This window comes from Schistosoma haematobium, chromosome 3 (genome assembly GCF_000699445.3).
Source record: "Schistosoma haematobium chromosome 3, whole genome shotgun sequence".
Classification (NCBI taxonomy): domain Eukaryota; kingdom Metazoa; phylum Platyhelminthes; class Trematoda; order Strigeidida; family Schistosomatidae; genus Schistosoma; species Schistosoma haematobium.
This window is the reverse complement of record NC_067198.1, coordinates 43,672,820-43,690,259: the sequence shown is the minus strand read 5'-3', so window position 1 is coordinate 43,690,259 and position 17,440 is coordinate 43,672,820. Positions and strand designations below refer to the sequence as shown.

Sequence of the window (17,440 nt, the reverse complement as noted above, 5' to 3'; positions counted from 1 at the left end):
CGATATATTACACACGTCTTTGTACGTAGTTACTCACTACGACGACCACTCGGAATGGCGTAAGAAGGACCTTACGAAGCTCATCAGCGTGTACTCAAGTACTAATCGATAAGAACGGAACTAACTAAACGATTTCTGTCCGTTGGAAACGACGTAACACTTTATTTCGCCTCAATGTTTTTTATAGTATCGAAAAAACAAAACGAATATTTTCAATATGTTCACACATATATTCTTTATTCTAAAAGAAACAAGAAAAATTCGTTTTTGCTGTTATGCTAATATGTGCATATATTTTATCAAAATACAACGAAAAATTCATTCTGCAAAAATCGTTTTTATGCTATTGCATGTTTGCAAAACGCATGTACATGAGTTTATTTTCCTATTTTCGCACGTTTTATGTCTTTGTGCGCGTACGTGTAAGTTTACACGCACTAGAATTTTATTTTTTCTTTTTCAGAGCGTCGGGAAAAGACGAAAAACCGACGAAGTTTGCGATGAATCGAAAGTTTTTATATACCTGTTTTCCATTACTATATTGTACCACATGGCCACTTATAGTAAGAAAAGTCGACCGGACGCTGCTGAACATAGCAATTTATTAGAAGAGTGTTTACGAACGACAAACGCATTGTGTTTAAACGTCTGGCTGGGCACTTCTTAGGGTCATCACTACTGAGTTAAGTGAAAGTTTCTTCTACTACATCAACATCCATTGGAACCATTTGGAAACTACTCGTCCCAAGCATTATGCTTCTATCGATTATTGAACACGAAGCTGTAGCACCTCACAACTAACCAAACGAACAAATAGTGCAAAGTGAGAGTAGGGGCCTGAAGCAGAATTTAATGTGGAAATTCTGCTTTAACATGCAAGACTCGCCCACTGAATGAACGAAAAAGTCCTGAAGATGCTTCGTGCCGCACGTGTAATGGACGTTGGAACACGTACGCGCTACGATTTAACGTAAAACTAGAAATTGTTGAACATACAGAGGAAAAATGACCATAAGGCTCAGTTATGACATAAAAGATGGAATGAGAACGATGAATAGATAAATACTATAAGTATTTGGAGTTTGACAACAACTAAACAGGTAACACCATTTTTAATCGGAACGCAATAACCCTGTAAAATCAGAGGTCACAAATAAAGAAGCTCGAAGATTAGTCTAACAGAATATCGGTATACCGAGAAGTGACTAGTCTAAGCTGGTTAGTGGTTGTAGGGAAAGAGAAGCACGGTGTACTCACTCGTGATCTGGAGCAGACGCATGACCGAGCGCATTCAGCCAGGTGAGTTCGTTAAAACTAATGCAGTCATCACCAGATTTTGAAGACTTACAGAGCTATTGATTTTGGGGATTTATTTACCGCTACAAGTATGACTCCAGTCTACGCACTTTATCTCACTTTTCAGAAAAGCCAGAGCAGATTTGGACTCTTGCCTGACACGTGTGATATTAACTTTGATTCTATTAGAATCAAGGAGATTACTCTGAGTGCTACTATTCCCATCTAACAGAATATAAAGTCTAAAACCTTTTGAACCCAACCACCTGTTTTACGAAAGTAAATAACTGAGTTAGACCTTGAGGTTAACCGCTCACTGAAAAGAGTCAATTTGAACTTAACTTGTGTAACGGGTTGGATCTCTTGGTTCTAGTTTTGATTCTAAGTTTGTTTTAATATGAGGTTTGTGTTATTTCTAGTTGTTGTTCATTTCTCTCCCTAGTAAGACGCAAGTGCATTGTGCGCGCTTACTGGGTCATCGACCCACCTTATCTTATGTTTTCATCTCCAGCTTTAACGCTACACTGCATGCTCCTTTTGTACACAAAGTACCCTCTGGCTTGACACGAATCAATACACTAGACTCTATTAGTGTTGCTAGTTGTTACAAGTCACTCCTTTTACTCGGCGTAAGTGCATTTTTCAAAAGGACGGTAGCATTTGTTACAGGCTTAACTTCTTTCAGATCTGTGTTTTCTGTTCTTGTTCGATATGCTTGAAGAGCTTATGACTTAATCTTACTGGTTGAAGTGTACTACGCTGATGACCTAGGGCGACTTATCAGCCTATTAGGAAACGCTACCTAGTTATATAACAATTGACAATGTAAATTGGTGGTATATATACATAATTTACTGTTATAACCTGCATCGGTTTTGGCACCGAGCAGTATTTCAGCCCTCACATAAATCGAATGATTTATGTGGTGCATATCTATCTGGTGCCTCTTTATACCAATGTTTATGTGTTTAAATAAATAAATAAATATAATAGTAGAATAACAGTCTTGATCTGAATAATTAACTCTCACATATCAAATTATCCGTTATAGTAAAAGACATAAGTCAGGTTTGCATATTAGAACTCGAACTAGCGCTGTGGTTTAGATTGATCACCCTACAGAGTTTTGGTCACTGACTCTCAATGACATCAGTTGTCACTTAAAATTGTTGTAGTCAGATATTAAGGATTAAAATGTGGCTTTTTGTTGGTTTTAAACGTTAGTATCCGTGTTCTCGTAATAAGTCTATAACAGCTACAATGAAGTGCTTTTTCACTCTTCAATTGAAAAGAACAACGGGCTTGAAATTCAGAGCAAGAGTAGTAAAGGAAAGTTATCACCTATCTTTATCTAAACTCTCTTGACTAAACACTGTATCACATCAAGTACTTCAGCACATATTTCATCTTAGGAGCAGGTGTGTCCTGTTATTTTGCTCAACCACCACTTAACGTGGACTTTTTGGTTGGAAACATTTTATGACTAAACCATTGTCAATATTACTTAGTTAATATTAAAATGCTAGTTATCTACTATTACATTTGCAATTTCTCACGATATACTTGAGGTGCTATCTTAATTTTGATCGGTTAGCTCAGAGCCTCCAATATACCATACTTTTTCTTTGCAGCTAACTAGTAATAAAGACTTGTGTAGTAACAACCTTGTTTATTTATGCTCCTAATCATATATATATGTATATATATTGATATCTCATCTTGGTATAGCTACATCAGTTGGTAACTGAGTGACTAACCCGAAACCTTTGAATTGTATGTCATTGGGTTGTTTATCATACTGTTACAACGAATCTGCCCCATTACTGAAGACAATGAGTAAATCACGAATCATAAATTCTCCGTTTAGTCCTTCACATTACGCTGACGTTAGTTCTTACTGTCCTCTTCGATTTAATGTTCATATAGTTTAATAGTTAAATCAGTCGACCTTTAACCACTACGTTGTGTATTTGGGCCCCGCACTCGTTCTTTGACTGGAGCAACGCATGCATCATCAATGGTCATGAAAACGTGTGCCTTGAAGCTGAGAACATAAACATGTACTTGGAGACTTCCAGATTAGTTTGTTACATCCGTGAATGCCTGACGGCACAAGTAAACCCTCTTTACCGCTTATGTGTAAGTGATTTCCTAGTACAGTTATGTCTTTTAAACTTGATTTTTTGAAAATATCTGTTTCAGATATTCTTGGAATGATTGAAAGCAAAGTCCGAAGTTTGCAGTATATTTTTGAGTTCCCTCAAATTACAGACCTATTCGATGTCTCTGAACGACAAGGGCAGGGTACATTTGCCTCTGTCTTAGCAGTCAAAAGTAAACAAGATCCTGATGAATCCAAATATTATGCTTTGAAAATGATTATCCCAACAGTCGATGTTCGTAGAATTGAGAATGAAATTCGTATTCTGAGAAGATTGGGGTAATATATGTTTACTCATTTATACAATAAAATACTTTCAGTGGTAAGCATAATGTAATTCAAATGCATACAGCAATGCGGATTCGTGATCATGTGTTCATCTTAATGCCTTTTATTGATTACATCCCTTTCACAGTAGGCTAAGAAATATTTATTTCTTATGCTTCATTTTTTCTTGTGAGGACTATTATCTAACTGCAGATGAGAAAGAAATCAGACGATATATGCGCGCACTCCTCTCAGCTTTAGCTCATGTTCATAAATACAAAGTAATTCACCGTGATGTAAAGCCTACAAACTTTCTTATGGATCAAAAAACGAAACAGTAAAAATTTGTCTGTTTAACTGGCATATAATCTAGATTTTTTCTCGTAGATTTTGGTCTGGCACATTCTGAAGAGTTTGGTGATATTGATGAAAGATGGGAGCGCAAATTTGAAATCAACTCTGATTCAGATACAAAGAAAAATGAGTTAATGAAAAGAGTTTCAAGTTTTTCTCGGGTAAGAAATAAGATTTCGTTTTAACTATGGTTTTAATATTACACAAAATTAGTTTCTGCGATAAAGTAATAACCGTTTCTTGAGTCTCTAATTGAATTGGTTAGTCATTTATTTCAAAACTCATAGAGGGTCAATGAAATCCTGTCTCAGGTCTTTTAAGTAGCTTCAAAATTGTTTAGTATAAAGATCCTAAAGTGAGGACAAAATCAAGCATCATATTAATAAAAAATTTTAGATATTCGTCTCCTGAGATGACTGAAACATGCGTTATGTCTAATCACCCGCCGCTTATTTCGGAATACTGTAATGGATAGCATAGTAGTTTAGAAAAAATAAGTGTGCAGGTCAAAGCATGACATTGGCTTATGGAGTCCTTGCTTCTTTGTTCAAACCATCTAAGTAGGTACAGACTTCCTAGTAGGGTGCGTGACACAATCAGTGATTAATAATTTCAGGCCAGACAACTTAAATTTGATGGTAGTTGTATATCTAAAGGATACTCGGGATATTCTGTATGTCGAATGTCCGGACTCCCTACGTGGTAGTTAGTTATCGATTTTCCAGACCACTCTCTATCAATAACTAACAACTATCTAAATCAGAAAGAACTATTATTTAACCAATTTCTTTTTGCCAACTTCTAGAAGGTTCGTTTGGTGTTCTCTTTCTGGTCCTAGTAACAATATGTCAGGTCCCAAGTCACATATCGCCTAGTATCATTTGCTTCCATAGAACAAACGTAGCTTAAAGTTTAGTAACTTAGCGTATTCAAAGCCACTTGTTAAATGAAGCTCTTGACAAAATTGTCCTACCATACTGTTTATTTCATGAATCAAGTTTTAGTTGAGACTATCATATAATCTGTTTGTTTTTTCTGTAGACAAATCTTAACATATCAGAGAATAACCAGCGTGTAAATTTAGCAAACAGAGAAAACAGTTATACTCATAAACGAGATTCCATGGATTCTACAAACTCATTATTCGCTTATAAGTGTAATTCTTCAAAAATTGATAACAAATCATCATTTAAAGGTGCATCTATCAAATCCTCTCAACAAATATCAAGTAACCTAACACAATCTTTAGGACAAGGAGGATGCGTTTGTGGTTCACGTCTCACTGTATGTCGTGGTTGTCGACATTTACCTCGAGCACCAACTGTTCGTAGAGGCGGAACACTTGGCTTTAGACCTCCAGAAGTAATGATGCGTCATATCGAACAAACAACTGCTGTTGATATATGGGCTGTTGGAATTATATTTATTTCTTTCCTTTCTGGTCGTTATCCTTTTATAAAAGTAGACGATGATTTGGATGTACTTCATGCTTTCACTCATCTAATTGGATATGAACGCATGCAAATGGGTGCCAGAAGCATTGGTAGGAGACTGTTACTTGATCCTAGACCACCACCTATGGAAGCTAGTGATTCACCTATTCTCTGGCTTAAAACAAGGTAAAATGAGAATTTATTTGCAGTATTTTACTTGTGGTAATCCATTTTACGTTCAGTTTATTGTTCTGTAACTTCGGATAGTAACACTTATCTACAGTCTTCTTTATAATCGTATCGTTGATCATATTATATTCCTATCATTCAAGATTAGCCTCTAAGTGGATGAATAAAACACAAATGATCAATTATCTTTCGATGCATCTTGTTGGAGATTCTGCTCGAACCACATAGTCTGTCTAACCGCTGATTTGTGTGACTAAAAATACACAATTATTTCCATACCACCTCAGCATAATCTGTATTAGTTGTTTACATGCGTAGATGTAAAGGTTGATATTTAAAAGAAGTATGATGGTTTTCATCTACTAGTCGGTGAAGAAAAGTGCTTCACTTTTAACAAAGTAATATACTTTTTTAAAAATGACAACATGAAAATTACGTTGTTGTAGGAAAAAATTAGAACACTGAATGATAATCGTGTTTTTGTATTGTATCTAGTAGTGGAATCCAAGTCACGTGTTTCGTCCTATTCGGGACACTTTGTATGTATCTGTTAACTGTTTTTAAAGCTATAGGTACTGGATCCAGGTTTCATCGTAAAAATCAATATCATTGTGTATGATTTTCATACCAGATCCATATTCCCCCTGAGGCACAATCATCCATTTTTTCAACTACCATTGTAATTATAATGACCTGGTTGAATAAAAAACCTTTAGATAGACCTTTCGTTACTTTCTTAAATAATGGAGTGTATGAAGCTTTCATTCATTACACTAGTTTTACTTTGAACTGTTAGTTTTCGTTGGATATGTTCATGTGTAAACTTAAATATTTTCAGTTGTAGTAAGGTTTAGATATATCTGGTTGATAACTGAACTTTATGTTCACACTTATCTATCTTACAATCCAACTTGCATTTATGAGTTGTTTGAGTAAACATTTAAGCATCAATTTCTTAGTTGTCTCTGTAGACACATAGTTATTAGTACAAGGGGGCATCAGATACATATGCGCCACACAAATCTCATTAGATTTGTGTGAGGGCTGTGATACGACGAGACTCTAATTTATGGACGACCTTTGAATGAATCTTAAGTGACCTTGAGGAATATTAGTCAATCAGCAAACAGTCAGTATAGAGTAAAAATATATCATACGAAACCAAGGAAATAAAGTGGATACACTTCTTCTACGTGGTTCAAAAACTTGTCAAGTTTAGAAAGAGGTTCAGAGGTTCTAAAATCGTAGTGCATGCAGTAGAGGAAATCATCCATATGGCTACAGAATAGTCGACCTCTGGAACCATGATAAAGTCTCAAAAACTCTCAGCCTCGACTACATACCTTCAATATTGTTTATGTGCACTCCGGTTGTTGAGTACACAAAATTCTACTTGTGGATATCGACACGATACACATAACCAAGCCTATGTAGGATTCTGTATGCTCTCCAAACACCCGTATATACTGCAGTACCTGGCTGCAGCCAGTGTTACTGGTGCTTTTATTATCCAGTTCACGATAATTGTCGTAATTTGCCTTAGTTAGGAATTATATATGGGGTTTTCATCACGAACTGACATCAGCTATAATGCCAGAAATTTATTTAGTCAAATGAATGAAAGGCTTTCGCGTCAAAATCTGAGATTTGTTATCTTATACATGATTGATTCGTCCACAAATTATAGTCTCACCGTTTCATTTGTTATAGCCGCTCAATTATCACGTTTTGTACATAATTCTCTGTGAATCGATCGTACGTTAGCATTGAGCATTGAAGTTGGCGCCGTAACCTTGAAGTCTCTAAGACGCTTCTGATTGGCTCGTTCATAAATTAGAGTCTCACCGGTTTGATCCACAAGGCAGTGGAGCATCGTAAGGAGATGCAGTCCCATGGTAGCCGGTGACTAACGATTGGTTCACATACTATTTATTCCCTCAGGGTACTGGAGTCTATGTGCACCGTTGGTTTGGAACCAGGGTTTTCCAACTCCCCTAGGTGGACTCAAAATCTTTTACCCTTAACTGATGAACTTCTCTATCATAATGTTACAGACAATCAGATTGTGAGCTTATATGCAATTGCCGGTAACTATTAGAGCGGACATTTGGGCAACTCTGAAATTAAATATTAAACCACTGAATAAAGTGACTAACTAATTTCTCGGTTTGTTCCAATTAAGGGTATTTTCGATCAGCTCTGAAAAATATATTGACGGAGACAAATTTTTGTGAAGCTATATCAAGCTAACAAACTTTAATGACTCTTGTTGTAGGCCTAAGTGATATATAAAGTTTTCGATAAACAATTGAAGTTATCAACATATTGAAATGTGACAAAGGGGGTGTTCGTTGAAGTGACATAATTATTTTCGGTGCTACAATTATATTCATATTATATTGATTCTCTGTAAGAGGTTACTTCCTTTGATGTCCTTTTTTCCAGTTTATTTTTCTCCGTGATATTTAAGAGTACTGTTACACAGAAACCTGAATTTCAGTGAGTAGGATTTTTGTCACCCCCTTTTTATCATTAAATTAGACCCTACATTGTCTTTGTCATATATATCTTATTGATTTCTTACATACTATTATTATTAATTCATACTTTCTCTTCCCTTTACCGCTTACATAATCATTTCAATAATCATAAACTTGATTGTATGAGTGAATATTTCAGATTTGATATCGTCCTATTAATTATGGTTTCTTGTAGATGTTCTGCAATTAGATTATACGAGAAAAAATTTGCTGGTCTACCTCCTTTATTACGTAAAACTACAATAAAGTCAACTAATTTAACTAATGATAATTCTATACAAACTACAGAATTATCTAATGGAAAACCAGTGATTGCTTTATCTTCAACGCATATTTTTCCCACTTCAGCTTATGATCTATTAGCTCGTCTATTAGAACCATGCCCACAGAAACGTATTACTGCTCAAGATGCACTTCGTCATCCATATTTTTGTAATACTAAAACTCAACGACATTCTAGTATACCATTAAAATATCCAAATATACAATCAAATTCATTACTTCATAAACGTACATCTCGTTCAAGTTTTTGTGAATCAACAACTAATTTTATACCGAGACCACAATTTTGTTGAAAGTGACTAGATTATTGATTTTTTTAAAACTTATTTTTGTAATAAATTCAGATATTTAGTCGGGATGGGGGGAGGGGAATTTTCTCCCATCATTGTATCATTAACCCCCACCTATTGGATATATCACAGTAAATTAATCATATTGACTGATTAATGTAAACATTCAAATGTTGTACAGAGATTGTATCTTTTGTATGTAAAGTAGCTTTTTCAATGTCTTAGTAACATTGTAATTAAAGTTTAAAATATATAGTTATGTTTTGTAATTTCTTAATAATTCACTTTCTACGATTTTGTTCTCACTTTGTTGTTGACATGAACTTAGGAATAACATTTTCTTTATCTACCTTTTGAGAGATTAACTTTCTACCCGGAGAACCAGTTTTTAGCTTTAAGATAAGATTGACCTATTTGTTGATAATCCAGAAAAAATTCATGGTCTGCTGGATACCTTGAGTAACAATAAAATTTCTTTAAGTACAAAATTTCACTTCAAGACTGGTATGTGTCAACGTTTAGTCCTGTCAGAGGTAGTGAAGTGATAGTGTACTGACAACTGTAGTTATCTAGTTAGTCTGGTAAACCGTTTTAGTTGGGCCCTTTATTTTGTGTTGTCATTTAGAACGAACGATGTTGTCGAAAAGGCTCTCCATATTAGTGGCCCGTGGATCTGACTCCAATTAGATCGTATGAATGTTTGTTATCGCCTATCCTCGTATATAATCATCGACTTAAATCGCGTTAGTCAATAGCGGAATTAAATGAGTCGAACAACGAGAATGGACTTGTGAATACATATATTTTGTATATAAAGCGAATGGAATAGAGAGAAGAGGAAGGACTCAGAGTAGAGATGGCTGGTAAGCCAACTCCCATTTAACCAAGCGTTAATCAATATTTATGGTTACACAAAAGTAAGTTACAGATATGTGATGAGTAATGGGATAAGAAATGTACACACACTAACGTGCTCATATAAAAACAGTCAAGATTGATAAGCGAATAAATAACAAGGTCAGAATGTGACTCAAGTAGAATGAATAGAATGGGCTGTCCGAGACCTAGAATAAGGTATATGGGCTTAACATAATAACCAACACTACATCGTGGTAGGTTGCTGTCTAACCAAATACTCACGATTGCTATTATTACTTCAATTCCTTTGCTAAATGATTAAGGTTTACAAATAACTATGGGGTTTGAATTGAAGGTTCTAGGTCCGAGTCCCATTTGGAAATAGTTACATTACACTGATAAATCCCAAGTGGAATAAAACGCGTGTCTTCAACTACGTTGCTACCCAAAATCCAAAATTACTATTAACCGTTGAATAGAAACACCTCATTTAGTGAAGTAGTGGCCTAGGTTTCTTACTTTCAACCACTAGGTCATAAATGAGTCTCGCTCCACTCATTTTGGTTTGCACAGCTGGTTCGTATCAGTTACCCTTGATAATAAACTGTGGCTATGTTTTATGAATAATTTTGTCATTCTATCCTTTTAAATGAACCGAAATATCAGATATCTATCTTTTATATTTGTTCAGCTTTCGTAAGTGTTTCTATTCGTTCACTTTCATATACTTTAGTCCAAACTAATATTGATTTAAATGGAGTCTGCAACCTGATCATGGAAATCTCACATCTAAATCAAACTATTGTTTAGTTGTGTGCATATTTTCAAAATATAGCTTTCGATTTGATAGTTTTAATCTAAATCAAATTTTCAAGACATTAGAATAGTAGATACAGCTAAGAACCAACTACCAAATCCACATTAAAATGATTTGTTTACTTCAGAAAATAATGTGGTTGTAAGCGATATCTGTAATTGACTGAAAATGGAAATATCAGTTATTAGATGCTAACATAGCGAACTGAAGATTATTGATGATTGAATCCCGGTTATTTAGTTTGTATCATGACTACCAAGTTAGGTTACCCAGTAGCATAGTGCATGTTGTTTACAGATAAAAGTCTTCAGGCAGGAATTTGCACTTTTTCGAACTACCTAGGTTATTGTAATTAAGTATGGGACTTAGTTTAGCTTTGTATTGGCTGTTTTTATCTTCCGATTGATGTTTAGGACTGCAATAGATCACTTTTATTGAAAAACGCGCATTATTTGAGGATTGCCTTATATCACAAGCATTGTAATCAGAGATGATGATGCCTAGCAGCGAGATCCAGGACGCGCGTTTCATCCTATTAGGGACTCGGACTCAGTGTCGTTTGCTTAGGATGTCATCATATTGTACACCTAGCTATCGGCACCAGGCTCGAGTCTCGGAGTGGACACCAACTTTCAGACGTAGGTGCATCTAGCTGACAAGCCCAAAATAGGATGAAACTCGCGTCCTGGATTCCACTGCTAGCCATCATCCTCTCAAAGCATGAGACTACTTAAATAATATTTGAGTAACTCAATGAGTTGTTGAAAATATTTTAAATCTCTTTTATTTATTTATTTATTTGAACATATGGATATTGGTACAAGGGAGCGCCAATATATATGTGCCACACAAAACAATGAGAATTCGAAGAGAAATAGAAACAAAAAAAGCTAAGGAGCGCAAAAGAAAAAAAGAACAATAACGAAGAGATTGGTGTAAGGTAGTGTGGTAGTAACGAGGGAACGGAAAGGTACAATCAGAAGAAATCTTTCAGGTAGGGAGACACAACCACTTTTTATGAAGAAAGCAAAAGAAGGTTACAGCAGGATCGCCATTGGCTTCTATTCTGAGCCATATCTGATAACGTCTCTAACCACTGTGTAGCACCATCTCTCAGACCCCAACCAGGGAGTCGTGAAGGACCGACGGAAGCCAGTCCTTTGCAGCTTTCTTTCATGCCACGACACCATGTCATGCACTGACCACCTCTCCGCTTCTTCCAACCAGTCCCAGAGTCGGCAAATAATGCACGACGTGGAATTCTCTGGGACGACATTCGGAGAACATGTCCAAGCCACCGAAGTCGGTGTTTCAAGATGGTGACACCAATTGAATTATCATCTCTGTGCCCGAACACACGATGCCGAACCTCTGCATTACTGACATGGTGTTGCCACTGAATGTCAGCAATCCTTCGGAGACAGCGATGATCGAGCACAGAGAGTCGTCTAACGTCCTCAACTCGGAGAGACCAGGTTTCACAAGCATAGAGCAAAACTGCTCTCACCGACGCGTTGTAGATCCGACCTTTTACAGCCAGACTGACATCACGAAGGCGCCAAAGATGGCCCAGATTTGCATAAGCCGCTCTGGCTTTCACTATACGTGCATTGATCTCATCACTCACACCCCAACCAGCACTTATGCAGCTACCCAGATACACGAACTTCTCAACTACGTCTATCTGCTCACCATCCAGGGTGAGTACAGGATTGGAATCCTGCCAGTCTTGTAGAAGTACTTTGCACTTCGAAGGTGCAAAGCACAAACCATACCTACGGACACTGATTGCCAACTGATTAAATGCGGATTGCATGGCTTGGGCATTATCGCACAGTAAGACAATATCGTCCGCATACTCAAGGTCGAGAAGTCTTTCTCCAGGCAACAGATCCACACCGCCATTACTTACATTCATCAGAGCTGTTTCCAGAATGTCATCGATGGCAAAGTTGAAGAGGAATGGTGAGATTGGGCGACCCTGCCTAACCCCACTGCTCGAATGGAACAATGGAGAGAGGTGGTTGTATGCCCTCACTCTGCCTGAGGTGTTTTTATATAGGGCTTTTAGGATGTTAATAAACTTCTCAGGCACACCCTTCTTCAATAGACAATCCCAGAGAACAGTCCTGTCCAACGAATCGAAGGCAGCCCTGATGTTAAGAAACACTACGATTGTTGGCCTTTGAAAAGTATGGCGGTGTTCTAACATTTGGCGGAGGGTGAAGATATGATCAAAACATCCTCAACCGGAACGGAAATCAGCCTGCTACTCGCGAGTCAATCTTTCTCGGGTTTTGAACAACTTACGAAGTATGACGGAAGCCAATAGCTTGGACGCAATCGGAAGTAGACTTATCCCCCGATAGTTGTTACAGGAACGACGTGAACCCTTTTTAAAGATAGGGACAACTATCGACTCATTCCATGACGTTGGTACACTCTCTAGCTCCCAAACCTTTGTAAACAACGTCGTCAATTCCTTAGTCAAAAAGTCACCACCATCTTTAAAAAGAGCCGGAGGTAAGTCATCTGGGCCAGGTGATTTGTAGCGCTTCAAGAGTTGGAGTTCCTTGCGGACTTCCTCCTCGTTTGGTGGATCAGTCGTCACCGGCCATGGAGGCCAGGACAGTCTGACCGATGTTGCCGGAGCAGCAGGCCAGTTGGACTGCCCTTCGAAAAATTCTGCCAATTGTCCAAGACGTCGATGGATGTTAGTGATTGGCATCCCATCATTCTCGCAGATTGTTTCACTCACACCAGACTTCTTGCTGCCAGTGGCTCGGATGAGTTGGAAGAGCTTCCGGTAGTTACCAGATGCAGCTGCTGCTTCCAGCTCATTAGCACGCTTCGACCACCAGGCTTCTCGGTCCTTACGCAAGCTTTGCCCAATTTCCTTACGTAACATCCTTCGTTTATGGTCAAACTCACGGTCACCCAGAGTAGACCGATGGGCTTCAATGAGTTGTAAGGAGCCTGAAGAAACCCAGTGCTTATAAGCGGGACGCTTCGCGAACCCACAACTGACTGTACCCGCCATTTTCATGGCGTCATGCAATTGCAACCAATGCTCATCTATACTTTTCGGTGGAGTGGTAGCTAGCCTAGAGGCTAGCTCGGTTCGATACTTACTTGCAACAGAAGTTGCGACCAGCTTGCTAATATCAATCCGTTGATGGCGGTCACTTCGTTGTCCACTGAAAAGTAAGGCAAGATTGGCGCAGACCAAGGCATGGTCAGAGTCCAGATAGGTACTCCAAAAGGAGCGGCAGTCTTGTACACAACCACGCCAGCGGTAGCTGATCGCGATGTGATCAATCTGAGTCCAGGCTTGAGATGGAGAGGGAGGACGCCAGGTGGCACATCGGCGATGAATGTGCCGAAAGTTAGTGCTAGCCAGAAACAGGTTGTGGTATGTGCAAAGTTGCAGTAGACGGTCCCCGTTATCTGACCTGCGACCAACGAGTCCCCATCGGCCACCTAAACGACTCTCTTCTGTGCCTAGACGCCCGACCTGAGCATTCAAGTCTCCGGCTAGTACTACAATATCTGTCGAACGCACTTTCTGGAGAAGAACAGATAACTGGTGGTAAAACTCATCCTTGATTGCATCCGGGCTGCAATCTGTCGGGGCATAGGCGGAGATGACGAAAAGACATCGTTTCTCACGCCGATTTCTTCTCACTTTGATGGAACTTTCTAATCTAACAGCACATAACCGACTGTTAATGGGGATCCAATCGACTAGTGCTGCCTCAGCTCTAGCGCTTAGTGCGACACCAACGCCAGCGAGACCAGACGAAGATGCCACAGGGTTCCCGGATAATCGCACGTAAAACAAGCTTTTTGAAGTGACAGATGTAGAGCGAATTTGTAGTACTTCACCAGAGTCTTGAATACGGGTCTCGGATAGACAGTAGATATCGATATGAAGACCTTCCAAAGACATAGCCAGCCCTATCTGTTGTCCGACCTGCATAAGTGTGCGAACGTTGAAGGCAGCCAGTTTGAATGGCGCACGTGGTTTCAGAAAAACTGCTTCAGTACTAATATTCGGTGGTAACATACAATTTTCAACCGGACAGTGACACGAGAACGTTTAGATACAGTCGAATTTCCACCAAAGACGAGCCGCTGTATAAGTATAAAAGAGGGTGAATAATGTGGAAAATAATAATGATAATAATAATAATTATTATTATTATAATGACAATAATAATAATATTAATGGTATTAATAATGATAATAATTGTAATGATAATAATTTGAATCAATTGATTGTTTTTCGAAGCGAGAAAAGTAATTTCCATAGACATAGAGAGTTCATCATTTGTGTGTGGGTTGTGATACTGCCCGGGTGCCCAAACCGAAGCAGGTGGTTATCTTAGGGGCCACTCCCGAGCCCTTGACCTAAAGGTCTAACTCACAAGGCAGTGGAGCATCGTGAGGAGATGCAGTCCCATGGTAGCCGGTGACCAACGATTGGTTCATACGCCATTTGTTCCCACAGGATACTGGAGCCCATGTGCACCATTGGTTTGGAATCCGGTTTAAGCGCACGACATTCGCTTTTCGTCCTCTCATTTTCGTAAACAACACCCCCGCCACGAGAAGGCAATGAGTAGAACTTCCCTGGCAGAGGCTGTATACGCGTGGCCGTGTGAGAGTATTTCGAGAGGGAGAGCGGACTCTCCCCACTCTCGGCCGTACCAGGGCATTCGGGGGGCAGTGTAGTAGTGTATCTGGGTAGCTGTATAAGTGCTGGTGGTAGCGGGAGTGATGAGATCAATGCACGTATAGTGAAAGCCAGAGCGGCTTATGCAAATCTGGGCCATCTTTGGCGCCTTCGTGATGTCAGTCTGGCTGTAAAAGGTCGGATCTACAACGCGTCGGTGAGAGCAGTTTTGCTCTATGCTTGTGAAACCTGGTCTCTCCGAGTTGAGGACGTTAGACGACTCTCTGTGCTCGATCATCGCTGTCTCCGAAGGATTGCTGACATTCAGTGGCAACACCATGTCAGTAATGCAGAGGTTCGGCATCGTGTGTTCGGGCACAGAGATGATAATTCAATTGGTGTCACCATCTTGAAACACCGACTTCGGTGGCTTGGACATGTTCTCCGAATGTCGTCCCAGAGAATTCCACGTCGTGCATTATTTGCCGACTCTGGGACTGGTTGGAAGAAGCGGAGAGGTGGTCAGTGCATGACATGGTGTCGTGGCATGAAAGAAAGCTGCAAAGGACTGGCTTCCGTCGGTCCTTCACGACTCCCTGGTTGGGGTCTGAGAGATGGTGCTACACAGTGGTTAGAGACGTTATCAGATATGGCTCAGAATAGAAGCCAATGGCGATCCTGCTGTAACCTTCTTTTGCTTTCTTCATAAAAAGTGGGTTCTTCCTTCCTGAACTACGAAAGTCATCATCCAGAAGATACAATAGTTTATTAACAGTTATCTACGCAAAATACTTCGGATTTGTTAGTCAGACACTATCAGCAACAACCTGCTGTGTGAGAGAACAAAGGAGATTCAAGTGGAGGAAGAAATCATGAAGAAGCACTGGAAGTGGATAGGATACACATTGAAGAAAGCACCCAAATACGTCACAAGGCAAGCTCTCACTTGGAATTCTCATGGTCAAAGGAGGAGAGGAAGACCAAAGGACATATTTCTCCGAGAAATGGAGACAGACATGAGAAGAATGAAGAACAATTAGATGGAACTAGAAAGGAAGGCTTAGGACAGGGTGGGATGGAGAATGCTGGACGGCGGCCTATGCTCCATTGGGAGTAACAAGCGTAAGTAAGTAAGTAATATGTGAATACTTTAGAATATTACACGATAAACTTGTGCAACAACAATTAGTATAGTTAGTAATTATCAGTATATGATTTCCACTGCGATTAAGTTATAAACTTATTCATTTAGCGCTTGAATAATTCGACTGAACATAGATAGAAGACGAACTATTTAGGAAACTCAGTTCAACAAATGCACTTTCATGTAACTAGAATGACTCAGGTTTTTCTCAATAAGTTTGTAGTAATATCATGATTAGTAAAACATACCATACGATCATACATCCAATTGGTCAACACTACTGTTCTAGTTTAGATTTTTCTGGTCTTCTTTGTTTTAATACATCATTATGACCATGCTTGACTTCAAAATCTCTGGAAGCAATGTGTTATTTTGTAATTGAAAGAAGATACTTATTGAAGACGATATAAATATCAAACAGCAGATTCTATAAACATAAACATGAATTACTTTTTAAAACTCAAAACAATCAGTACACTGATTTCATTTGATTTAAGATGTACTCCAAATATCTGTTAAGTTGGTTTACATTCTCTGTCCTTACTATCTTCCTGTCAATTCTTTTTTGTACATTGTTCGATACTACTTATTACTATTATTCAGTAAACAGTCGTATTCCTAGCAATTTCTAGGCATATGTTGTTGCACAAGTTTATCGTGCAATATTTTAAAGTATTTACATATACTTATAACATTTATTGTATTTATCATTATAATTATACTTTCTCTCAATCCCTGTAGCGGTTATTCTCAGTTTTCTATAGTCATTTAATCTTCGTTTAAACTAAACGGTTTCCATATTCATTTGCTCTTGGTTCTGTTCTTACTTGTTGAAAAACGATTACACACAGCTATCAGCTGTCATTTGTAATATCATATGCCATAATTAATCTTTATGTTGTTGTTGCAGTAATGCCTTTCTATTTTAGACCTATAGACGTGTTAACCGCCACAGATACTTCACAAGTTGAGATTTGTAACTACTTTACATCTATTCCTCATTATAGAACCACTCTTTAGACATCACCTTTTTTATGTTCTTCAGTTTTGCGTATATCTCAATCATGCAGTTAAATGCTTTGATAGATTTAACAGTATCAAAGAACAATTAATTGGAAAGAATATAGTTTTTAT

The 17,440-nt window shown here is 38.4% G+C and overlaps 1 protein-coding gene across 1 annotated transcript; it reads left to right on the top strand.

The window, feature by feature from the left end:
* Nucleotides 1–1,603: 1,603 nt before the first annotated feature.
* CDC7 (Cell division control protein 7) lies at nucleotides 1,604–9,758 on the top strand. Its single transcript, XM_035729488.2, has 8 exons — nucleotides 1,604–1,698; nucleotides 3,025–3,182; nucleotides 3,223–3,736; nucleotides 3,778–3,871; nucleotides 3,919–4,061; nucleotides 4,098–4,239; nucleotides 5,120–5,697; nucleotides 8,416–9,758. Exons 3-8 carry the CDS (start codon nucleotides 3,459–3,461, stop codon nucleotides 8,813–8,815), a joined length of 1,635 nt encoding a protein of 544 aa, XP_035586589.1. The 5' UTR covers nucleotides 1,604–1,698; nucleotides 3,025–3,182; nucleotides 3,223–3,458; the 3' UTR covers nucleotides 8,816–9,758.
* The last annotated feature ends 7,682 nt before the right edge of the window (nucleotides 9,759–17,440 follow it).